We start from the raw sequence: 25,296 nt of genomic DNA on the forward strand, positions 1-25,296 counted from the left end.
TTCGAATGCGCACTGAGCTTCGCTTCGGTCTCCTTCCGCCACAGCGCCGGCCGTTACGGCTAAAAGAGTCCGTCCGCCGAGCGGCGCTGGATAGAGCCGAGGGGCCTCGAGGCGGCTCGACCGGGGCTGGGTGTGTGGGGCCGTGTCCCCCCGGGGCGGCTCCGGCAGCTCCCGGTGTCTCCGGTGCCTCAGGTGCCTGGAGCGGCGCGGCGGAGGGATACGAGCGGGCGGAGGCGGCGCTGGCGCGCGCGGCAAGGGCGGGAGGGACGGGAGGGACGGGAGGGGGGCGCCGCGGGGAGCGGCGGCGGCGGCAGCAGGAGGGAGCCGGCACCGCGCTGAGGGGGTGAGCGCCGGGACGGGACGGGACGGGGTGAGGGGGGGCGGGGGGCTGCTGGCGTTGGGAAGAAACTTTAAAAGCCACCCGTGGTTATTGCTGGGGGAAGCGGAGTGCCGGGGAGGATGCTGAGAGCGGGCTGGGATCGCTCCGTGGTGCTGCCCTTACGGTGCTTGTGGCGTGGGGGTGCTGGGCTTTAATCCCATGCGCGGGTTATAGGTGTTGTTGTAGGGCCTGCTTTCAAATGAACAACATGTGGCGCTGCACCGTGCACAGGCACAGCCAAGGGTTTGCTGGCGGAGGGGCGCTGTCAGTGCTGTCACACGCTGTGTGTGTCTGTGGGAGCCCCTCAGGGAGCCGGCACCGCGGGGCTCCTGCCAGGCCTTTCCCCTTCGGTCCTTCCTTTGCTGACGGGCCAAGGGGTGAGAAATGTCGTGGTTTGGTCAGGTTTGTGTTTAACGCAACGCTCGGGACCCTGATCCTGTGGTAATGACGGGTGCTTCAGCCTCCTCCTGGAGGAGGGAGCTCCCTGAGAGCCCAGGGGACGCAGTCGCTTCTGAGACCCAGCCTGCAGCGGGATTTCTGTGAAACCTCTGCGGGTGTGAGAGCTGGCACTGCCAGGGAGCTGCAGATAAATAGCTCCAGCCGCAGTCACGGCTTCTCCAGGTTTGCTTCAAAGGCAGCTTTGCTTGAAAGCCAAGTCCGAGGACGTCCCAGTAGATGAGAGGAAGGTAACGCACCAGGTGTAGGTGAGCAGGAGTGACTGCTTGCCTGAAAATAGCTTTAAATCGCTCATGGAATGAACCATTGTATGAGTGGTGCTGCCTCTTTGCAGGCTCTGATGGATACCAAGCAGCTATGGCATACGTCAAAGCGGTATTGCTAAGTTTGTGTGAGCACGTGATGACTGCTCTTACCGCTGTTAAAAGCGTTGTTTCCTCCAAACGTGTAGTGCCCGCGCTCCTGTGCACGATTTCAACCAATGCTCGTGGTGGATAGTTCCCAGGTGCAGGGAAACACATGGAAATGGCACTTCGTTCACGTGGCACAGGCACAAGGCTCTTGTGCTGTACTTTAGGAGTGTTTTGAACGGCATTAAAAAAGGGTTACGTTGCTTTACATATTTATGAGAATAAATCATGACTTGGATGAGTAATTTTGACATTCTCACATAGGTAAGACTTCTTATGTTGGAAGATGCCGCTCTTCGGGAAAATAATTGTAATTAAACGCAATGGGACCGATGGAATTCACTTCCCACTCACTGCAAGTTCTTGTTTATTTGGAAGGTGAGAATGTGTTGAGTACTCGGATGCATTGAAATAATATTAATGATAGTTCCTGCAGACAGAATCTTTTTAATATTTACTTGCAAGAAAGAAATGTTTGTATTTGTGAATGCTGTTCAAGGTAGGAAAAGTGGTATTGGACTCACATTACTTGAGCGGAATTTACTGTTTGTCATCGCTTTTTGACCTTTCCTTGTTTAAAAAAGAGTTCTTTTTTTTTCCCCGAAGTTTCTGTCAAAGAGATCCGCTAGAGCTATGAGATTGCAAGTAATCTACATGTGACGTGTGTCCAATTAGCAAGTGGTGGCACTCTTATCTGCGGGCAGGTCCTAGAGAACCAAGCAGTGCAGAAGGGAAAGTGGCTTGCATTCGACTGTGCTCATACCAGTGCTCTTTTGCATTTATTTTTATTTTTTTAATTATTTTTTTGGTTCTCCAAGGCCTCAGTAATGAAATGCATGAGCTAGTATCAAGAATTGATAAATGTTTTTACTTCTCTTGACCTGGGTTTGCTCAGTACTTCTCCGATTGATTGATTAATATCTTAACTAATTATCCAGTCCTGCATCAGATCCCGTAGTGCCAGTCTGTGGGAAGCACTGCAGTGTCAATAATGCTCTTCTTTGGCTTCAGCAGAGCTGCCCAGGCAGATGATAATTAGTTTTAATGTCTTTTTAGGCTTGTCATGAACAGATTTTTGGTTATTTTACCTTTTTTCCAGTATGGATTCTCCGGCATTACAGAAACATAAGCTCCTGATATTTTTTTGTCACAGTTGAAAGCCTTAGGTGGTTCATTTCTTCCCGTTCATTGCCTAATGTCCTGCATTTTTTTTCAGACTTAATTGTCTTCAGGATCTCAACTCTTTTATCCAATTAAGGTGAATGAGTTCAACGCTCCCTGGTGGGTTAGGCAGGGCAAGCCTGCATTCTAACAATTTTGGCCACTAATGGTAATCTGCGGCTTCACACTGGAGCCAGTCCTATAATAATTGGCTTTACTGGCGGATGAAAAGGCTGCTTCTCAGCCACTCAGACACTGTTTTTTTTGATCTCTGTATTGTTAGCACTAGGACAGATTTTGGACAGAGTGTATTTTGCTGATAACGTGACTTAGAATCCGAGCTTTAGACTCCGCGTTTCTCTTTCGATCCTTTTTACTGCAGTGCTGTTTTTTCCACCACTTTTCATCACAGAAATTAGCACCAAGTACAGCATTCCCCCTGTTTCTTACCTGGAGAACTTAGTGACTGCTCTCTTGCCTTAGGTTTGTTGGCATGTATTAAATGTATGTGTCCAGAGAAAAGTGGTGGAATTTAAACTGCTGATCACATTCACTTTTTTCTTTGGTGGAGAAAAGGTTTCCCTGTGGTAGCAATAACTTTCTGGCTTTTTCCTAGTGTTCCAAACTCTTTTGGTGCGATAGACATCACGTTAAGTATTTCATTCAATGTATTTTCTTGTCCCTTTGTTCTTCTGTGTACAGTCATCCAAATTATTAGCTGAAATTTGGGATGTCAAAGCACCAAATTCTACAGCAGTGAGATTTTTTGTCTTCTCTGCATGTCTGTAAACTCCAATTATATTTTCACCTCTAGGAGAACAGAATGTGACATCCGCATCCAGTTGCCTCAGGTCTCAAAAGAACATTGTAAAATTGAAGTAAATGAAAACGAGGAGGTAAGATATGCATATTTTAATGACATTTGTATTGCATTGTTGCATCCCATCGGGCTACTGAAATTTTTGTTTTATTTCTAGGCAATCTTGACAAATTTAAGTACAGTAAATCCTACGCAGCTGAACGGTAGCTGTTTTCAGCAACCTGTACCTCTGAAGCACGGAGATGTGTTAACTATTATTGATCGTTCTTTCAGGTAAGTGCCAGTGACAAACTGTCTCTGACAGACAATGCCTTGATCCTAGAACATGTTCTGCAGCCAAACAGTGTGGGGAACTCTGTGGACGGTCTCTACCTGCCGGATGAAGATACAGGAGATAGCAGTAGATGAATGGGAAAACCTAAAACATCGTTTTACCATTTTCAGAAAGATAATTTAGTTTATTTTGTATCTCTTTACAATGTCTTATAGAGCTTCTCCAGAAGGCAAGACGGCTTAAAGATTTGTTTTATTACTTTTATATATTATATTAAGCTAAATCAATAAAGATAGAATTGTCTGGAGAGATCATTTTGATTTTGTTTCAAGGACAAACACATTTCTAGGAGAAGAGAATATTTTGATGTAGTGAAAGTACTTTAAAGCAATATGTTGGTATTGCTGGGAGTGGGACAACTCTTTCTAGGTCATTTATCTTAATAATGCGAATTTAGTTATCAGCTATTTAACCAAAAAAATGCTTGATTTTACTTTTAAAATATTTCATCCAGGTTTGAATATCCTCTCCAATCAACTCCAAGAAAAAGGCGTTCCAGATCTCCAAAAGATGAAACGCGGCAGGTAAATTTGTGGTGACAGGCTTACTTCTAAATACATTGGTATCAGTATTGATAAGGATAAATTCTATTTCCCTGTTTTGTTGTGGGTTTTGTCTGCTTTTTTTTAAATGAGGAATATTTTTTCAATCGTAGGCTAGCTTTCTGTTTGAAAATGCAAATGAACTCCTATCTTTTTTAAACTCAATATATTATTTTTAGAGTTATCAGTTTCTGTTAATAGATCTATTACTCATCTATTAAGATTATAGGCAACCTATTGAAACTAATCCTTATCTTTTTTGAGGAGAGGATAGGATGCAGGAAACAAAGTATTAACATTGGATATACTTGGGCTTTTAAATGGGGATGTTTGCCCTAGAACCTGAGCATTTTTTTCCTCCAAAAGTATGTTGTTTTATGTGCTAGTAAATTGTTGGAATTTATAAATATCAAACTAAGTTTATCTTTTAATAATTGATTTGCACTTGTTTCTTTTTTTAATTCCCAACAATGTTTTAACCCTTCAAGGGGATATTGCTACTTAGCGAGTACTGTGGCTATTGAAGATTTTTGTACGTGATGTTTCTCTTCTTTAAATAAAATTCTTCCACTAGGTCTGGTACAAAAGTGAGCTTAGAATGTGCTTGTACATGTTCATATGCTACAGCTGCTTTTAGAGCTAATAATAATAAAACAAGACTTGAGCTCTTGCTGTGTAGAGTATCGGTTAGTGTTCTTAAGTGGTGAAATACTCGGTTTTAATTTGAGTGCTTTTAAACCTGTTCAGTATGCAATGCTTACACATTTATAAATCTAGCCTTTTTCAATGTTCAGTAGAAAGCTAAATGAATATTTGTTGCTCTGCTGTAACGTTGTACAAATTTACAGGTTCTTCATGTTCAGCAGGTGGCAGAAGTGGAGTTATTACATAAGCAAACGTCAGGATCTAAAAGATCTTCAGGTTGGTACCTGTATTAGAGGGGGTTTGTGTTCATCTTCCTCCTTAATTTTAATTCTTAGCACATGGAGGAAAAACAAGGTTGAAAAGAGCAAAATAAATATATTTAAAGATTTTTCAAACTGAGCACAGTACACATTCCTGTGTCAGTGTACTACTGCATTGTACTTAAATGCTGTGATTTACCCATGCCAGGGGAAAACACATTGTTGCATTCTGACAAATGGGCAGTAACACTTTTTGAGAAACAGTATTGAACGCTTTGCTGAAATCCCAAAAGATCACGTTTAAAGATCTCCTTCTTAACCCCCATCTCCTTTTCCAAAAGTTGATCCGTGTGCTTTTTCCTTGTCTGTTAGTCTCTCCATCTTTACATGTATTTCCCGTTGCATCTAAGAGAAGTGGACATGTCAGCATTTGTTTTAGTAGATGTTCATGCTGGTATATGGCAGTGTTGAGACTGTGGATGTGTAAATGTTCACAAGGGCTCAGCTTCTTGTGGTTTCGAAAGGCAACTTCTTGGATGAACCCTGCTAGCTGACTGCTCTCTGCGTGGAAAATGTGAAGTGAAGCATGTTACTTCAGGCCTCCAGCATGCGTGCGGTCACTTGCTCTGTCTCATTTGGGAAGTGCTAGCTCTGTTTTATTGTGTTGCTTTACCCTAGAGAAGCATTGGTACAGTTAGAACAAATACAGCACCTGGGTAAATGCAAGACAGAAAACTGACTGAATTGTGGTAAGCCGATCTCAGTGATTGTTTAGTTCTGTGTTCACAGATTTGTCTTGTGGCAGCCGCGAAAGATAGATATATAAGCCACCAAAGAAAAACAGCAGCATGAAATACAAATTGCCTTATCTGAATGTGGGATAAGGTCCAGATTGCAACTTAAAATTTATTAAACATTTCACAACTAATGTTTTTATTATGAGAGAATTGTTATTGTAAACAGAGCTTTGTGTACAGTCCCATATCCTGGAGCCTGGTTGCTAGCCTTGGTAGAGGAAAGGAGGGAATTCTCATCTGTATTTAAGGAACTTTACTTATGTTTCTGCTTTTTTTACATAACTTTGTTTTTGCTTTGCTTACGCTGTAGATCATTCTGAGTGCAAAGAACAAAATGCTGATGAAAATAAACAAAGTACAGAGGAAAATATGTCCAAAGCCTTACCAGTTAAGCTACAAACACCTAAATCTTCATATAAGATAAAACAATCTACTAGAAAGCAAACTGAAATGTCTCCCTTTAGTAAACTCTATGAAACGCTGAAACATGAGATTAAAGTGAAAAAAACTCTGCAAGGAGGAAATGTACCTGAAAAAGCTGGAAAAGAAGGTGGTAAGGGTGCCCTGCAGGAACCAAGTGCTCAAATCGCATCAAGTTGTGATCATGTAAGCCCTACTGAAGAAAAAGAAATTGGCATAAGTGAAAATAATGAAGAATATAAAATGAAACAAGAAGTAATTAGTTCAGAACTTAATCAAATCTCAATGGTAGGAAGTGCTACCAAGAAATGTTTTACCAGAAGTCCGCGAACTTCTGTTTCAAAGGAGATGACAAAAAGTATTCGCAGGAGAAGTAACTTGCAAGATCATAAGGAAGAAAGTACACCAGGTAAATCTAAAGGCACTGAAGTTCCAGCCAAAACACCCAAACCCAGTAAGGAGAATGACAGAAATGCAGTATGTCTGCTGCAGCCATGCTCCATAGAACGCTTGGGTTATGCAGATGAGGTGAAAATCTACAACTCTGCAATAACAGCAGAGAAAATAGCACAGACAACAAACATGACAAACGTTTCTGAAGTAGACAAACATGTTATGTCTACACCAACCCCCAGAAGGAAGAGTCCTCGATCTTGTTTCATGTCACCTACCAACGAAGCTACTGGGGTGGATTCTGTAAATATTGGTACTCCGACAGCTCGAGGAGATGTGTTGTTGGAACACAAGTCTTTTTCAGAAATTTCAGCTGAAATTCAAAGGGAAGATTCAGTGTGCAGAAATGATAGCCTCCAACAACAGCCTTTGGCAGAAAATAAATGCATAAACCAGAGACGAAATAGTAAACAACATACACCAAGAAAATCGGGGAAAGTAGAAGTGCTGAAAGAAATCTGTGATCAGACAAATGTAGATTCAAAAAAGAGAGATTCTGAGTCTCCTGCTTCTAATTCCAAGAGTCCCAGAAGAAATGTCAGACAAAGTAAAGAATTTGTAAACAAAAGCATCCATTCAGAGACACCAACTTCAGGAGAGATAACATCAGAACTGGCATCTCCTGCTAGTCAGAAATCTGGCTCTGGAAGAAAAAGGGGTAGGCCGAGGACCTCTGAACTGCGAACTGAGAAAGCACTGGAGACAAATGCAGTTGAAGAACACGACAATAAGACTGTAGACAGACAGGACAGTGGAACTCAACAAGATCTGGCCACCAATGGGTGTAATCAGAAATCAGATTTGGAAGATACTAGTGTTCTAAGACCTCGGAGATCATCATCAAAAAGGTCTTTGGGAAGTGCTAGTGTACTGGAAGGCAATGAGGCTGTTGCAGAAATGAATGTTTCTGACCTGTTGGCTGAAGAAGAATCAGGTAAATAGATTTTGTGCCTTGTTGGCACTTAATTGGAGAAAATCTCTTAATTTTCGTGAGAATTTTTCCATTTAAATATATAATTAATTGCTGATACGTTGGTTCTGTAACATCATGTTTTTATATATATGACCCTAAAAATAACCAGTAATTTCTATAAAACTTTCTCCAATTGAATGTAAATGAGTTACTTTCTAATATGTTTCTGCCTTTCAAATGCCCAAGTAAGCCTTGTTTCCTGTGCTGGTTAAAATGGTAACTTCCTGGATTCTTTGATTTGTGGAGATATATTCAATTATTGCTATTTTTTTGTTTAGGTAACACAAAAACAGTATCTCAGAAGAGGAAGAGCGGTGATCTGTTACCTCAGCCTTTAGGCAAGAGAAAAAGAGTGTCTTTTGGTGGTCATCTAAGTCCGGAACTCTTTGACAAAAGTTTGCCTCCCAACTCACCCCTTAAACGAGGTGCGATTCCTGCAAGGCTGAGCTTACCGTTTGGAGGCTCCCCACGCGCAGTGCTGAAAAAGGCTCAGGGGCTGAAGCACTTTGCAGTCCAGGTAAATAAATGCTGAGGCTAATCGAGTCGCTAAGCTAAGTGATACGAACAGAACTTGTAAATTCAAAGACTTCTAAAAATGAATTCAAAATGAATAATAAAGATGTATGTTAGGAAGTGGACATATTGACTGGGAATTATAATGGTATTTTTTAATCAGCGTTTTTAAACTTTTTCCTCCAAAGGAGGATGTGCAGCTTATTGTTCGTCTACCTCTCTTTATCCAGGGGGTGTGCTTTATTTCATCACACGTTTTTGCTTGTTCTCATGCATGTTTAGGAGTATGTTTGTGTGCTTGTGCTTAACAGCAGAATCTACTGGCACCAGTTAATCATAAATAGCCGAAAACAGACGCAATCTAGAAAGAGTAGTTTGCCAGACTATGCAAGCTATGGCCGTGTGGCTTGGCCAGAAGTCTGAAAACATTCAGCTGCTGATTTAAGCTAGTGAAAGCCTGTAGTGCACTTTATGGGAATAAGACTGTTTTGAATAAACTAGAGTAACAAAGTTAATTTGTTCAGTTGGATTTGCACAGGCCATTGGAGGCTTTTGAAATTTAAAAGTTGTTGCCAATTTGCTTTCTTCTTAGAGAGTAACATCTAAGGCTTTTTCAACTGATCTGATGCTATTTTATACTATTGCATTTACTTTCAGAGATAGAAAAGAACACTTGTAGTTTAGCTTTGCCCAGTAATTTTTTGTTATTTTTTTTTCTACCAGGAACTTTCTGTATGTTTGCAAAAAGAAAAAATGTCACCAGAAAAATTGCCAGCCCAGACGCCCCCAGCTGCCTCTTCCCCTGACTCTGGAAAAGCAACACCGCAGCTTCCTACAGGCTCTCCAGCACCTTACACAAAAGGGCGTTTCTCTGTTTCGCACATCACAACACCATCACCAATTGCAGAAGAGCAGAACGGTGTTGCAAAAGATATGAATACAGGGGAGAAAAATGGTGCCCTAGAGAAAACACCTAAATCTAATGGTGTTAGCCAAGATGATAAAACCTCAATGGCAACACCTAACAACTTAACAAGAAGTTCACGACGTAGTATGAAGAAGACTCCCATGAAGAGGAGGAGTGGTGCTGTAGCAGTTATCAGTTCAAAAAGAAGAAGCGGTGCCTCTACTGCCAACTTACTAGGTTTGTTTCAGCAGTTAATTTTAATATGATTTCTACTGCTTTAAAAAACAGCTACAAAACTGAAGTAGTCCTATTATTAGTTTTATTCTGAGACCACCAAATGATCGGTGTATATTCTGATGGTTTGGGGGATTTTTTTTTTTTTGAATCATCTGAGAATTGCAAAATTTTATGTTCTCACACTTATCCATCGCTTTAGCAACTCGATTTATAACAAGGTATTTAGAACGCAAATCCTAATACTCAGAAACTGAAAAATGGTAGAATTAAGGTTCTGTTTGTTAGGTTAATTGCGGTATTGATCCTCCAAGTCCCTCAATTTGGAGTAGTATATAACTGATACAATTTCAGTTCAATAATTTTTGTTGGTGAAAACATGCATTTTACCTGTATTCAGCTTAGTTTCTTTATGCCTTTTTCCCTAACCAGTTCACACACTGTCAGTTGTAGACTGGACTGCCTGTAAGTGTTGGGTGTATGGCAGACATCATGGATGATAACCATTGAGACACAAATATTTTAATTGTTGAACATTCAAATTCAAATGTTGGTCAAAATAGTTTTGATACCACTGGAAAAATTGAGAGGGAATCTGGTTCTTGAAAATTTAATCTTTATGAAAACACTTAAAGATGAGATGTCTTTAATTTATGAAAACAAATTATATCAATTTGACTCTTTCAAAGTCAAATTTAAAATTTCCCATCAACAACAACATTCATCTGGCAATTTATTATTCTTTGCTATCTTCGTTTTTTGTAGAATTATTTTAAAGTTGTGAATATCATGCTGTGTGCAGTGTCTGTGTGCAGTGTCTGTACTGGATGCTTGGACACTGGTTAAGATTCAGCTTGAAATTGTGATTTCTGACTGCAGCAAATCCTTTGGAATCATAAATAGCTGTGAAGTCCTGTTTACACAGCTGCCAGTTAAGGTTATTGTGTCTGTTTTGCTTCGTAGTTGCGAAATCTTGGGCAGAAGTGGTAAAATTGGGTGTTGCAAGACCACAGGTAAAGGCCGTTAAAAAACGTGCCCCAAAACGAAGACCAATGAAGAAGACAACACAGTCACCAAAGGTATTTGTTTTACTTCTTTTTAAGGTTTGGGGGTTTGCTTAACCTTGAAACAGCTTGTTGGCATTTAACTGCAGAAGCTGGAAGTTTGAGATTTTGGCAAGATGTTAAATGGGTATTGGTGTCTTTCTCACAGCGTGTAAATCTACTTGAATTTACTGAAATGTATTAATTCAAAACATCTTAAGAATGTATCTAAATAACTAATTGTGTTGGGTGGATGGAGTAAGTATTTGTCCCTTGTCTGTAGTTGAAGCTGTAGTGCTGTTTGAAAGAGGTTCTGTTCCGGTTTAACCACTTTACGTGGTGGTGAGGTTGGTCGTTGGATGATGGTGAAGGTCTTTCCCAACCTAAAGGATTCTATGCAGGTGGAAAGGAGTAAGACTGAAAGACTCTCAGGATAATCCCTGAGCGTTTCTGAAAGCTAAGAAAACTTGTCTCAGATGCTCATTGAGCGTAGTCACTCAAATCTTAAACGAATATATGAGCTGCATTTCACAACGAATCAGCCCTTTAAAGTAGCTGCAATTTAACCACTTCTGTATGCCCAGCAGTCTGTATTAGCTAAACACGACCAATAAATTTGTGGAATCTCTTGAGTGATTCTGGCTAGGTTTTAAATAAAAGGGATCTTTGTGTCCTAATTTTTATTTATTTTTTTCCTTTATAGACTCCAGAAAGAAAAATAAAAGGTCATTTTAGCACAGGTCATGCAGAATCTCCTGCTACAATAGTTGTAGGCAGAGCGCACTCTACCACTGGTAGAATAGCTGGACAGGTCCCTAAAGTGGTGAAAAATCCAATCTCGAAACAAAACTTGAATATGGATGAAAGCTTCACAGGTACGTTGTGAGATTTTTAAAACCTGTTACTGGTTCTGCCAACTGTGCACTTTTTTTTTTTTTTTTTTTTCCAAAACAAGTGCTCATTTTTCTGAATATAATTTATAGGGCTGGCTGAGATGTTTAAAACTCCAGAAAATACGAGTGGAAAAACATCACCTTCAAGCACTGTTCGTGACAGTGATCTTACACCACTGTGCACCACAATGGACATTTCTGAACTGCGTACTCCTGAAGAATCTGGTATGGTTGTTAATTGGAAAGAAATTATTAAAGTATACTTTGGGGTAGCTGTGTCTGCAACTCACTGATAGTGCATAGCCTAATGCTAGGCAGACTTAGTGTAGAGATAAAGCATCTTGCAACCATTGATTTTTTTTTATCATGTATTGGAGGACATTTTCCAGTAGTTCCAGTTATTTTTTTTGGTAGGTGTTATTTTTTTATTCATTCAGTTTTATATCGAACTTCTAAATGCTGAAGTATTGTTTCAGGCAAACCTTGTGTTGAAGCATGGCAATCCTTTAATCAATTGTCAGGGGATACATCTAGATTCAATGACAAAATCTTATGGCAGGGAGTGGTTATGCTGTAGAATTTTGCAAAGATTCTACTTAAGAAAAATGTCAGATTAGGAAGATTTGTGTTAAGATGATCCTTAGCTTTTTTTTTTTCTGTCTTTTGCATATGACTTTGCATATCAGTCGTGTTCCTGAATAACTCAGAATTCTTTAAATTCTGTTTTACTAAGAATTTAGCAAAAGTGAGCATCTAGTGAATCACCAACAAAAATCAAGAATGAATTATCCAATATTCAGAGTAGTAATACTAATGATTTTTATCAGATTAAATAAAAAATCATCAAGGTTTTTTAGGCTTAATTTTTTTAACGTATGCTGTGCCTTGTAGGAGCTAATTGCCTTCTTGCTAATTACCAAACCAATTGCTGAAACACAGTTTTGGATTTAGCTTGTAGAAAGCTTTGGCTGATTGAATCCATTTTTTACTTAGTTATACAGCGATTGGAATGTTTGGATTTTCTGCTTAGTTTGTTTGCCAAATTAGATAAACCTACTGTTTATTTCAGGAGAGATGATGGTGTCACCATTAAATACTCCAGATTCTTCAGGAGAGATACTGGATTGTCATGACATCTCAGATTTGATGAGAGAGAAGGAATCTCCAAAGTCTATATTTGAAATAATGTCCTCCAGAATTCCAGAAAGAAGAATAGCTATGCTGGAAGAAGATCTTGATGTGGATAGCGTGTCAGTAAGTGCAGAGAAACAAGCCTCTCGGGTGAAATTGGCAAGTAAAAGGAAAACTCCAGATCAGAAGTTGGAGTCAGTCAAGGTTGTATCAGGCATCAAGCAGCTTTTAGAAACCCCAAAGAAGAAGCCAGAACCTGTAGAGGTCCTGTCGGGCATCAAGCAGCTCATGAAGACCCCGCAGCAGAAACCAGAGCCAGCTGAGGTCTTGTCGGGAATCAAGCAGCTCATGGAGACCCCAAAACAGAAGCCAGAGCCAGCTGAGGTCCACTCGGGCATCAAGCAGCTCAGGAAGACCCCGAAGCAGAAACCAGAGCCAGCTGAGGTCCCTTCTGGCATCAAGCAGCTCAGGAAGACCCCGAAGCAGAAGCCAGAGCCAGCTGAGGTCCTGTCAGGTATCAAACAGCTCATGAAGACCCCGAAGGAGAAACCAGAGCCAGCTGAGGTCCTGTCGGGCATCAAGCAGCTCATGGAGACCCCGAAGCAGAAACCAGAGCCAGCTGAGGTCCTTTCTGGCATCAAGCAGCTCAGGAAGACCCCGAAGCAGAAACCAGAGCCAGCTGAGGTACTGTCAGGTATCAAACAGCTCATGAAGACCCCGAAGCAGAAACCAGAACCTGTAGAGGCCTTGTCAGGCATCAAGCAGCTCATGAAGACCCCGAAGCAGAAACCAGAGCCAGCTGAGGTCCTGACAGGTATCAAACAGCTCATGAAGACCCCAAAGCAGAAACCAGAGACTGTAGAGGCCTTGTCAGGCATCAAGCAGCTCATGAAGACCCCAAAGCAGAAACCAGAGCCAGCTGAGGTCCTGTCAGGTATCAAACAGCTCATGAAGACCCCGAAGCAGAAACCAGAGACTGTAGAGGCCTTGTCAGGCATCAAGCAGCTCATGAAGACCCCAAAACAGAAACCAGAGCCAGCTGAGGTCCTTTCTGGCATCAAGCAGCTCATGAAGACACCCAAGCAGAAACCAGAGCCAGTTGAGGTCCTGTCGGGCATCAAGCAGCTCATGAAGACCCCGAAGCAGAAACCAGAGCCAGCTGAGGTCCTTTCTGGCATCAAGCAGCTCATGAAGACACCCAAGCAGAAACCAGAGCCAGTTGAGGTCCTGTCGGGCATCAAGCAGCTCATGAAGACCCCGAAGCAGAAACCAGAGCCAGTTGAGGTCCTTTCTGGCATCAGGCAGCTCATGAAGACCCCCAAGCAGAAACCAGAGCCTGTAGAGCCTACTGATTTCCTGTCAGGCATCAAGCAGCTCACAAGGACCCCACAGCAAAAATTGGAACCTACTACAGATGAAAATGCCTTGCAGAAATTGCCAGAGACTCCAGTACAAAACAAGGAGGTAGTAAAAGATGTGACAGGAGTTAATTTAATCCAGAAAAATCCGAAATTGAAACATCAGCCGGTAGAAGACATGGTTGGAGTCAGCCGTATTTTCAGAACTCCAAAGGAAAAAGTGGAACCCATAGAAAATATGTTTGGGATTAGTAGATTAGTGCAAACTCCAAGAGAGAAATATCATCCAGTTGATGACTTTGTGGGTCTGGAGAGGCTTATGGCAGAACCCAGACAGAAAAATCCTGATTCTGAAGTGGACTATGTTGGAGTTAAGGAAATGTTTGATGCATCAGAGGAAACAAAGGTAAAATATTTTCTTTAGCTTTTGGAAAGAGTTTATTTAAGCTTGGAGCCTGTGGTTGAAGTGAACTCTTAGGCCATCTAATAAGACATGTTTTATATCATTGTATTTTCATTAAAATATCTCATGCACAAGACCTGTGGCTGACAAAATACCTTCTGGAAGAGCACCTGATGTTTATTTGAAAACAGTGAAGTCGACAACCTGTGTTTTCCTTGGTAGCTTTGTCCAGGTGTGAATGGGTAAAAACCAGAAGATGCAGCTGAGTACAAATTTGAAGGAGCACTTTTTTTCTAGTCATTTGTTTCTGTTATGTTTAAAGCACCCTTAAATTACTTACAGACTACAATGGAGTTCTTTCCGTGCCTTCCTTTTCATAAGTGGGATATATGCATGTTTGTTTTTTTTGTAAGGCTTCTTCATAGCTTGTAGATTAAATTCAAAACACTTTTTTTCTTTAAACATCCAAGAGCACTGAGCTTTTGCCAAAATTTGGTGTTACCACGTAGTCAGTTGATTGCTCTTCATGCCCATAAGGCTTTCATTCACTGCTTGCTGAATGGACACCAATTCTACTCTGTTTGCTTGTATTAGGATGTACTTTGTTTAGAGGAACCCTACCTAAATGGCTGCTGAGGCTGCTCTGGGTTACCATTTTGACCTTACAATTCGCACCTTCATCACTCCTGTCATTGGTGTATTTTATTAGCCTCGATTTTTGTTGACTCCCAGATCCATAGATTAAAATGAGTATTGCTGGTCTGTGTAGAACTACAATAAAACACTTCAAAACATTCAAATGATTTAGATTCAATAACCCTCTTTTTCTAATCTTACTAGACAATTTTCAGCCCGTTTACTGAATGCTTTTTAAAACTCTACTATGTTGTCTTTCACTGTAAAAACTGCTACACTAGCTCAGATAACAAGTATTAAGTTCAATTTTGTGGTAGTACCAAATATATGATGCAGTTAGCAAACGAAGTTGGCTTCATTTTCTCATAAAGTATTTGGCAGGACTTTTTTCAACTGTTTCACTCCCAATTTTCTATTAGTTAACTATTTCTTGTCCTGTCAGACACACACAAAAGTATTGATTATTGCTTATTTCCTTAGGTCAGGTCAGAAAATGTTATGGATCCTAAGCAGGAAGATGCTGTAACTGCTTGTACTAATGGCAGTCGTGAGTATGGTAAGTACAAACACTTTTATTTTAACTAGAGTAATAATGAATATGCAGGACTGTGTGTGTTGTTAGGAAGTTTCAACGTGTTGTAAAAATTCCAAATTATATAGTATGGAAGGAGCAAATATCTCAGGGAATTTGAGCAGTAATCTGTAACACAAACCAGTGTTGGCATTCTATTGGTGTTTAAAAAATGGTGTAGTAGTTTGATGTAATAACGGTGGCATCTCCAAACATACCAGTGTAAAAAACAAACAAACAAAAAATCACCTGTTGCTAAGGTATCCACTTAAAATCACCTTTATTTGCAAAGACTTTCAAAATATATCTTAAAGCTTGAGTGCTACCTGTCAAATAAAACAAATAACTCTGTGTACTAAACTGGGTTTTATTCTAGGAGTCTGTTTAAATCCCTGTTACTTTTTAAAATAAAATATGATTCATTTGAGCAAGACCGCTTTACTAGGAAAATGAAAACTCAAGAGATACTTTGATCGGGCATAGTAATGTGTAACTTTTGATTGTGCTCTTTTCTATATGACAAACTTTGTAGGGGGGAATAAAACTGTTTTAGAAGACAAAGGAAATACTTCACAAGATAAAGATTCTCAACAAAAGTTGTCAACTAGTGAAGACCACTCTACCCAGAGACTAACAAGGGGCAGACCAAGGAAGACTGTACATCCACCTTCAACAAAGCAGTGTGAAAAGGATTTAAATTCAAAAGAATTGCAAGGTCTGGAGAAAAAGAGCATCCAAGAAGAGATGGGAGAGATCAGTACTTCAACTTCAGTAGCTAAGAATACAGGACGAGGAAGGAGAACAAATCTTTGCATGGAAAAAGAAATTGTTTCAAAGCATCCTGTTGAGAAAACAGTTGAAACTGTTTCACTTGTGGAAACGCAGGTTGATACTCGAAGACCAAGAAGAGGTAAAACTAAGGAACCTAAGGAGTTAAAACATCCTAGTGAGGATCTTGAGTCTTCTGAAAAAGATTCTTCAGTGCTACAAAAAGATCCTGCAAATAGGAAACAGGCTTTGCAGGAGTATGATATCAGTAGCACATCTGTAACTGAAGATGATCAAAGCAGAAAGACAGAAGGCGTATCTAGTAGCACTCAGGATGAAAATCACCAACTGCAAACAGATTTAAAAAAATCTGAAAACGCATCTGACAAAGGTAGTGTAGAAGACAGAGAAGAAATTCTTCTATTGCATCAGAAGAGGTCTAGAGGAATGAAAAAAATAGAAAACACAGAAGCACTGCTTCCACCCAAAAGACAAAGAAGAGCTAGGAATGAACAGGTTGAACAAGCTCCTTCAGAGGAACTTGATGGGACGACAAGGAAACTTCGTAAACACCAATCAGCAAAATTACTACAAGGTGATGAGCAGACTTCTGAGACTGCCCCCACAGAAGCATCTGGAAACAGAACTGAACTTGAAGTAAAGGTAACAGAAAAAAGAGGTAAGTCTTCAAGAAATGCTAGAAAACAACCAACAGAAGTAAAACCAGACATGTGCGGGATGGCACTTGAAAATACACAGAATGTTCAGAAAGCCAAGGAGACTTCAAATGAAACCATTACCGAAACAAAATCACCCACCAAAAATGAGAGGAAAGTATCTCTGGGAGATGAAGCGGAAAATGCTCAGGAAAATCCTACAAAGGCATCTCAAAGATTAAAGTCAGAATCACCTTCTGGAGAGACAGATAAAATGCCAGTAACTGTTCTCAACTTGGAATTCAAACAAGAAGCAAACAGAACTAGAAGCAGGAGAGGGAAAAAAGACTCTTCAGAGAAGAAGGCTGATGAATTTGCCCAGGATGTAAACAGCCTAGATCTTATGCTTAAATGTAAGTCAGAAACAGAGGAATCTTCTCCCAAAGAGTCTTCAGCCTCTAGTTGTGTCAAGCAGGCACACCAAGTAATGAAAGACCAGAACAACACAGCTGACACATTGGTAACTGCTCTAAACAGTGATGGCATTGCTCATAGACATCAAAAGCAGACAAGAAATGAGCAGGAAGCAAATGAACCAAAGCAAACTGAAATCCTGCAAGAGAATGGAACACCAAATAATAGAATTACACGTAGAAGACTTAGAGGAAGAAGAGTTAATTTTAAACTTGAAGAAGCCAGTTCCGAAGCTCTAGGAGAAGAAAGGAATTTACCTGGGAATGAGGAAGGAATGGCTTGCAAACATGATCAACGTGAGGCTTCAGAAAATCCTTTAGAAGTAAGGAGGAGCAGAAGAAGGCAAGCTGATTCCATTCCACAAGCAGCTTGTTCTACCTTTACGAAAAAAGAAACCTTAATTAAAGATCATAGTAAAGATGAGACTTCTACAAAAGATCAAGATCCAGCTTTGGAAGCTATTCCCTCTTCAACAGAAGAAGTTCCGCTGAGAGGACGAAGGCGGCGAGAGGTTGCTGTAGCATCACAAACGGTGAGTTCTCTTTCTATCAGAGAAAAACGTGGCTTGCTAGAAGGTGATGATAAAAAGATGACTGTGAAAGAAGATCAAAATCCAGCATTGGGAGATAGCACTTTGCAGGCAAAAGCAAATGCATCAGCAAGGGACAAAAGAAAAGAGATTGATCTAGCAGCAGAGGCAAAAAGTTCAGCTTCTCTCCGGAGAAAACGTGGCTTGTCAGAAACTGATGACAAAGAGGAGAGTACTAATGAAGAAGAAAAGGTGCTTTTGGAATCGGTGTCCTGTGCAAAAGCAAAGCCATTAGGAAGGGGCAGAAGGAAAGAAACTCCTCCAGTGTCACACACAACTAATTCCATTTCTCTTAGAAGAAAACGTGGTTTGCCAGCAGATAATGGTAAAGAAGAGGCTCTTAAAGATCAAAATGTTCCGTTAGGAGCAGTTGTTTCAAGTCTAAAAGATCAACCAAAAAGAGGCAGAAGGAATGAAGCTGCCATCTTGTTAGAAGCCACAAGTTCTACTCCTGCTCGGGGAAAACGTAACTTATCAAAAGAAAGTAGCAGAAATAATAATCATAGGAAAGCTAAACAAATGATTTCTGAAAAACCCTCTTCCGAAGAAAAAATTGACCTTTCAAAAGGGTACTCAGGGAAAAAGTGTAGTATCACTTCACTGGCTGTTAGTTCTAGTTCACTTCAAGGTTTGCCAGAAGATGGTAAGAATGAAACTCCCAAAGAGCAACAGGGTATACTTTTGGAAGTAACCCAATCAGGAAAAGAAAATCCATCGAAGGCAGGCAGAAGGAAAATAGTTCCTTCCAAATCTGAAGAAACTAGTTCAACCTTTCTCAGGGAAAAGCTTGTCTTGCCTGAAGACAGAGGTCAAAACGGAATCCTTAAGGAAGGTGAAGGTACAGCTCTGGAAAATAACTCATCCCAGGAAAAACAAAGGCAACTGAGAAATAAGAGGAAAAATGTACAATTCAAACCAGAGGCAGCTACTTCTCTTCGTGATAATGGCAACTTGCCTGAAAACGGCAACATTTCGGAAATGCAGTGTTTGATACCCACTGGTTCTGAAGAAAGTAATCAGTCTGGAAAAGGAAAAGAGGTTAACCCTACCCAACAGACAACTTCCACTTCTCGCAGAAGAAAATGTCTGTTGCCAGCAGATGATGTACCACCTAAAAAATCAAAATCAGGTGAGGAAAAAAAAATATTTCTATTTTCTACATATAGCTAAGTTTAGAATTTTGTACAGGTTGTTATTACTGTTGGCTGCCATAGTCTAATGTAAATAGAGAGTGGGTCTTTAATGTAGCAAAGAGAGGTAAGTAAAGAAGGGGCTAGGTTATCCTGTACAAACCAGATGTTTCTCCAAAGCAGAATGGATTGATTGTATGGCATCTGACAGCTGTATTCCTCTTCTGCTGAGTGATTCAAATGCCCTCATGCTCTTCTGCTGTCTCAATCCGTAACTTGCAGGTTAAATAACAGCAATTAACTAACTTACAGGTGGTTATGAGCATAGCATGATAATTACATTTGTAGCACCCATTGTCTGTGCTTGTTTTCTCCTAAATACCATCTAAGCTCCTGCTTTTGTATGTCCAGGTTTTGGGTAGCTTGTACAACTTATCCGTGCTGTAATGAAGTTGGTGCTAGAAGGACTTGGAGCTGTATTTGAGCTCAAATGACAGCAGAAGTTCCACATGTCTCTCACTTTTCCCGTTTTTCAGTTTTATTTTCCCCAAGCCAATAGAGCTCTAGCTTCAGACACTTGAAATATTCCCTAAACCTTTCAGCTGGATGTGATAAAATTTTAAAGATACCACGTTGTAATAAGAAATTATCGTCAAATAAATATAATCAAATGGAAGTAATGAATCTTTACAGATGCACAAAGAATTTTCTGGCAGGTTATGTGCATTAATCCTATTGTGATTTGGCCATGCTCTCGTTTCATTTCTCTTCATCTCTTTATCTGTAAGATGTGCTTATCCAAACGTAACACGTACATCTATTGTGGCAGGTTCCCCTCTTGGTTTATTGACTTCACACTTCTGCTAGTTTTCACTTCTTGACACTGCTACATGCACCTCCCAAAGGACTGATCTCTTTCAGTGCTTTTCTCCCGGTCTGAATAGTTTCTTTTGGGGGGAGGTCCTTTTTCCCCACATGGATTTTAGTGGTGGTGCTTGGGTCGATGCTCATCTCTTGGAGCAGCTTCACTGGTCTGTGCCATCTAGATTCTTCCAGAAGCGTCCAGTGTGTTTGTTACAACTACAAGCCTGACTTTGCAGTTCTAGCTGGACAATAAATTAGTTGCTGTACATTCATTTTTGCTGTTTTTTTCTTCAGTGTTAGATATGTTTTAGTTTTACATATCAGTAGAAGAATTTTTAGCTAAAATAATAGCTAATTGGTTTTGGTGCTCTCATTAATGTTAACCTACTTTCAGAAATAGCTGTATGTCCTTGGGGACCTATTTTAAAGGATATTGGATGTGCAGAAGTGTGGGTTTTGTAACTGGTTTGTTGAACTCATAGATGTAAGCTTTGGAACGTAGTCATTAGGGACATCTCCCTTCAAAAACAATGGAACTGAAGATTGACTTTCTATAAAATGCTTGATTTATGATATAAATTTCCATTTAATATTTCTGTCTACGAATAGAGAATGATGAAAACGGATCACCCAAAAAAGGGAAAAGAAACAAAACTGAAGAAAAACTTGAAGGCAATGTGAAGACAACTCAGACTGCTGGAGGGACGAACAGGACAACAAGATCAAGCACAAGAGCAAGTGCAAGAACAAGAAAATAGTCTTAACAGTTAAAGAGCCAGTTTTTAGAATGATTCTGTAAATGACATTGGAATTTTTAATGTGACTTGACTTACACTCAGATTTTAAGTTCAGATTTTGTAAAGCTATCGCTGATGATATTATCTAAGTACTTTTCTGAATATGTTTACAGATATGATGCCGCCTGTTTTAGTAGATACATATAGTGGTTCCTATACCATGCGATGCTTGTGCAGAATGGCAGGTAGAAAAATAAATCTTTTATGCTCGTATTTATCCCCTTTTTTATGGTAATGAGTACAGTAGCCAGGAAGCCATGTTACTTTACTGCCAGTGTAATTGTAAGCTATTTTCTGCTTAAATTTTATGTGCTTAAGTCTTATTTTTTCATTAAAGTTCTGTAAATATTCTTTTAAAAACTATAGTTTTATTAGTAGAACTACTATGAATGAAAATGCTATTTTAAAAAAATAATAATTTTACTGAGAAGTACGGGTTTGTAAGCCATTAAATTTGTAAACAATTTAGGACTTAAGTGTTTTGTGTTCTTAGGAATAATTAAAGATGTAATTACTACTGTCCTCTTACAACCATATTTAATTTTCTTTAGCCAAATGCCATAATTTTTGGAAGTGTAATGTGGGTGCCTCTGAAATTCAGGCAATTCTCTTGTAAACATGGCCACGCTGTGCAGTGCTTGTAAAGGGAGGTGAGCACTGGGAAGAGGAGCAGTGAGCGTATCAGGTTGCGATGTTGCCCTTTTCAGAGCTGCAGCTGATGTGGAGTACTGAATGTGGTTTGGAGAATATTTTCTAGAGGTCAGTGTCTGCGGCCTGTGGATAATGTTGGCGTGCACACATCTCAAAGGGTGGTAGCTTTCTGTTCCTCTATGAAATGCAAAAAAAAAAAAAAAAAAAAAAAAATTCAGCTCAGGTATCTATGCATTTTTAAAACCCCAGTTAAGAACCTACATTTTCATATAGTCTAGGAGGAGTAATAGATTTCTATGGAAGGACAGATAGAGTTTATTTTCTGATGTTTTTCTTAGGGCTTCTTTTGGAGAAGATGAATGGCCCTTTGGGCAAGTTCTGATTTGTGAAATCCGTGTTTTCAAAGTGTTTCCACAAGAGGAGTGAGGGGTTGCTTCCACCAGCTTAGGTTGCAGCCTCTGAAATGAGAGGAGTATCTTCACCCAAAATGTTTAGTTGGGTCTGTGGTGCAGGATTTATGATCATCCCAAATTCCAGGTCATGTAGCTTCATGCTTCTTGTCTCAGCAACAACTCAAGCAGTAGGTCTAGACTAGTGACCTTGGAGTTTTACAGAATTTTACCAATGTTACTGGATCTATATGAAGTCCTTGCATGTTGAACAACTCCAGTTTCCTTGCACTCATTTTCTCCTGCTCTGTTTGTGACTCAGTCTCCTTAACTGCAACAGGGAGACTTCACAAAGCCATCTTCATGAACCTAATCCTGTGTCGGCCCCTACTGGCTGCTGCTTAGAAGTATCCCTTTTGGTTGGTTTGGTTGTTTTCCAAAGAAACCTGGTGATAGCCACCAACAGATTCAGAAGAGAAACAGGACAAAGCAGCTTGGCATTTGTAACCCCTTGAAGGTGATGTGCTTGGGATCAATTTGTCATTTGGCTTAGTAGCTTTCCCTATGCAATGTGGGTAGAAAGAGGAAATAACAGCAGTGCTTTAACCTCTGGAAGCTCATGATATAAGTACGCTTCCAGGTCAGCTCCACAGCCTTGCTGTCTTCTGTGCTCCCATCTGTAAATTTTCTCTGTTCTTGCAGTTATGTAAGAGAAGCAAGTGCCTCTAAGTTGCTCTTTCTCTGTCATTTCAGTCTTTAATATCATCCCATAATTATTCAAGGCAGTAATTTCTAACAAATTAAAGTCCTAAGGCAGACCCCATCTTTTTATTTTTATTTTTTTCCAGGATAAGAGGGCTGAACTCTTGTGCTGTGAGCAAATGCTCCGTTTTAATTGCATCACACACAGCCTTAATGATAAGGGATCATTCCATCTTCCCTAATTTAGCTAGTACGTGTTCGATAGTGAGGCGGCCTCCATACCAGAGGAGATGAAAGCCTTGGGCAGAGGCACGGAGTTGTGAGGGTAGAGGAAGAACACTTGCCAAGTTTCCATCACTGCATTGAAGGAGCTGCCTTGTTTTCCATTCAGTAGCTGCAACTAGGATATAAGAGGGCGTCTTGGCCTCTGTGCCAAGCTGTGCAAAGTGAAGAGCTCGTCAGCGAGATGAGCAAAGGGGCATTTTGTTTGGGTTTGTTGAGTGTCACAGGTTGTGCAAACAAGACATTCACCACACAAAAGCTGTTCTGCATAAATGTTACTCTTGACTCATTGGATAAAACCTAATTAAGGCTTTCCTAACAGGGCAATATTCTTTTTTTTTTTCAAACAAAGTTCTTGAAAGAAGCAGGAGGGGGGATTCTCAGCTCCTTTTCACAAACTATTTCAGAAGAACTGAGAGAACACCCTTAACTAGATAGCGCCGCTAGGAGCAAATCATTTTTCATAGCACCTGGCACACTGCGTTAGGGTATCACACATCCCACCACTTCAGCTGTGGTCAGCACGTGTCTGCTGATGAGCGGGGGCTAACGAAGCGTGCCAGAAGCTGGGCTGTGACTGCTTAACCCCACTGCCACACAGGGCCTGAGCTTGCTCCCCATTCAGCCACTCGGGCTTATTAATTGGGGCTGCGATCCACAGGAAAGTAACTGCTCTGTGGTTGTTTTCTGTTGAGCAGCTAATGCCCAGACTAAGTAAATTGACTTGAAATATCTAATTAATAAGTAAATAATAGTCCATAAAGAGCAGCTGACTCTGTCTGCTGAGATACTACAGAAATGGGGCCTCGCTTAGCAAAAGAGGTCCTAATGGCCTTTTGGGGCAGTGCAAGAAATTCCCTTCTAAAGATGATTGTTAGTTTTGTCCTTGCTTTTATTCTAAAAACCAGTCTCGTCCTAACTGACACCAGCAGAAAGAGTCCACACTCTTGTTTTAAGACAGTATCTGTGACTTTCATGCAGCAGAATTGGTAATTCTACAGGTCACGTTAAAGGTTTTATACAGGATTTTAAACTCAAGTATTTGGTGTCTCTGATTTGTTTTGAAGTCTGTCTCTTCAAAACTAGTAAACTGATATACATGTATATATATATGTATATACATGTATTTTAACAAGTTTTAAAGATCAGCAGCCTATGCACATCATTTCGGGGAGCAATGGTAACAGTGGTTTGAAGTAAATTATGCGTCTGTTTAACACAGAATGGGAAAAAATAACCTACTTTAGTTGTAGAATCTCAGAGGAAAGCAAAGTCCTACCAACACCCCTACAGTGAGAACAATCTCCAGTGAACCATACGTATGCAAACGTTATAGCCTTATTGAGAAATAGAGCTGAACACAGGCATATTTTCTGATTCTAATTAATATATATATTTTTGTCTCCAGTGATTCTGTCTGATATCTCATTTTTTGTTTGCTCCTAGTTTGTGACTTTCTATGTATATGTAAAGTATGCATATAAAGTTATCAAAGTTATACACTTATATATATTTTTCAGAGCTGAGTTACCAATTTCTGAACATACTAAATGCATAATTAATACTTGATATACATTTAATATCTCTGTGGCAGTGAACTAATTTATTTTCTACTTTTATATTACTATTTAGTACAAGCTAAACATGAGTAAAGAAAAAGTGGTATCCATCCCTAGGCATGTTGACCAGATCTGTACCATTACAGTAGTTCAGGGGGACAGAAGGTGGTCAACCTTCATCTCGTGAGACTCACAGCCCCACAAGGAAAAATGTGTCATAGGATTATTTTCTGTAACTTAGTACGCATAAATATCTTGCAATTTGCTCTCAAGTATAGCCAGGAGTCTCAAGTTAACTATTTTCTCAAAAATTTTGATGGCAAATATAAATGTGCGGTTGTCATCCCATGTCTTGTGTCATTGGTCATCTCCTGAGTGTACACCGACACTCAGCTCCTTCCAGGAATCTTCACCGACTTTGATACTGCCAAATCAATAGCCTTTAGGTTATAAACTCTACAAGAAGCCAGGTATTTTTGCCTAAATTGAATGCCTAACTTGAAAGAGCCCTTCAGAGCTGCAACACAGCTGAAAATAATTCCCAAACTGCCCTACTTCGATTTCATTCTGCTTCATTTAATGTGTTTCTGGAAGGTGGTGGTGTCCTTAAAGAATGCAAATTGCAATTCTTTTATTACACGAAAATATCTCCTAAAATGGTCTGAGTCTCAAGCTAAAATATTCTGAGTCTTATGCTAGGTAAATATCCAAGGGAAAAACAAGGGTACCTATGCAGAACTTCTGAAAGAAAGTGACACAAAAATAATTTAAGAGAAACTCAGAAATTCTGTAATGCTTATTTTCAATATAAATTGTAAAATATCCTATGTGGAGGTATTTATAACTCTATCACTACCTTGATTTATTTACCTTTGGGATGTGACTTTACAGTGTCCTTTTCTGTCCCCAGGTATGAACTGTAAGTGATCATAGCAAAGACTTCATTTACTTATGTATTTATTTATTTATTTCCAAATACTGTTTGGCTTTCACTTAAAGAAATATTTCTGCATTTTTCAAGAGGCATAGACTGAAAACATAAGGTGGAGAAACAGCTGATCCTTAGCATTGGAAGTGTATGTAATTTTTAATATAA

The 25,296-nt window shown here is 39.9% G+C and overlaps 1 protein-coding gene across 2 annotated transcripts; it reads left to right on the plus strand.

Moving 5' to 3' along the window:
- The first annotated feature begins 235 nt into the window (after positions 1 to 235).
- MKI67 (marker of proliferation Ki-67) lies at positions 236 to 21,139 on the plus strand. Of its 2 annotated transcripts, none has more exons than XM_072039918.1 (16): positions 236 to 343; positions 1,510 to 1,623; positions 3,221 to 3,302; positions 3,384 to 3,499; positions 4,015 to 4,084; positions 4,951 to 5,023; positions 6,115 to 7,611; positions 7,929 to 8,167; positions 8,887 to 9,307; positions 10,268 to 10,383; positions 11,051 to 11,222; positions 11,331 to 11,465; positions 12,310 to 14,135; positions 15,249 to 15,324; positions 15,872 to 18,955; positions 20,430 to 21,139. In XM_072039918.1, the coding sequence occupies exons 2-16, from the start codon at positions 1,532 to 1,534 to the stop codon at positions 20,576 to 20,578; spliced, it is 8,148 nt and encodes a 2,715-aa protein (XP_071896019.1). In that variant the 5' UTR covers positions 236 to 343; positions 1,510 to 1,531; the 3' UTR covers positions 20,579 to 21,139. The 2 variants fall into 2 exon arrangements, with proteins under 2 accessions (XP_071896019.1, XP_071896020.1); XM_072039919.1 differs by having other exon boundaries at positions 254 to 343; positions 4,969 to 5,023.
- Positions 21,140 to 25,296: the final 4,157 nt, after the last annotated feature.

This window comes from Anas platyrhynchos, chromosome 6 (assembly GCF_047663525.1).
Source record: "Anas platyrhynchos isolate ZD024472 breed Pekin duck chromosome 6, IASCAAS_PekinDuck_T2T, whole genome shotgun sequence".
NCBI lineage: Eukaryota > Metazoa > Chordata > Aves > Anseriformes > Anatidae > Anas > Anas platyrhynchos.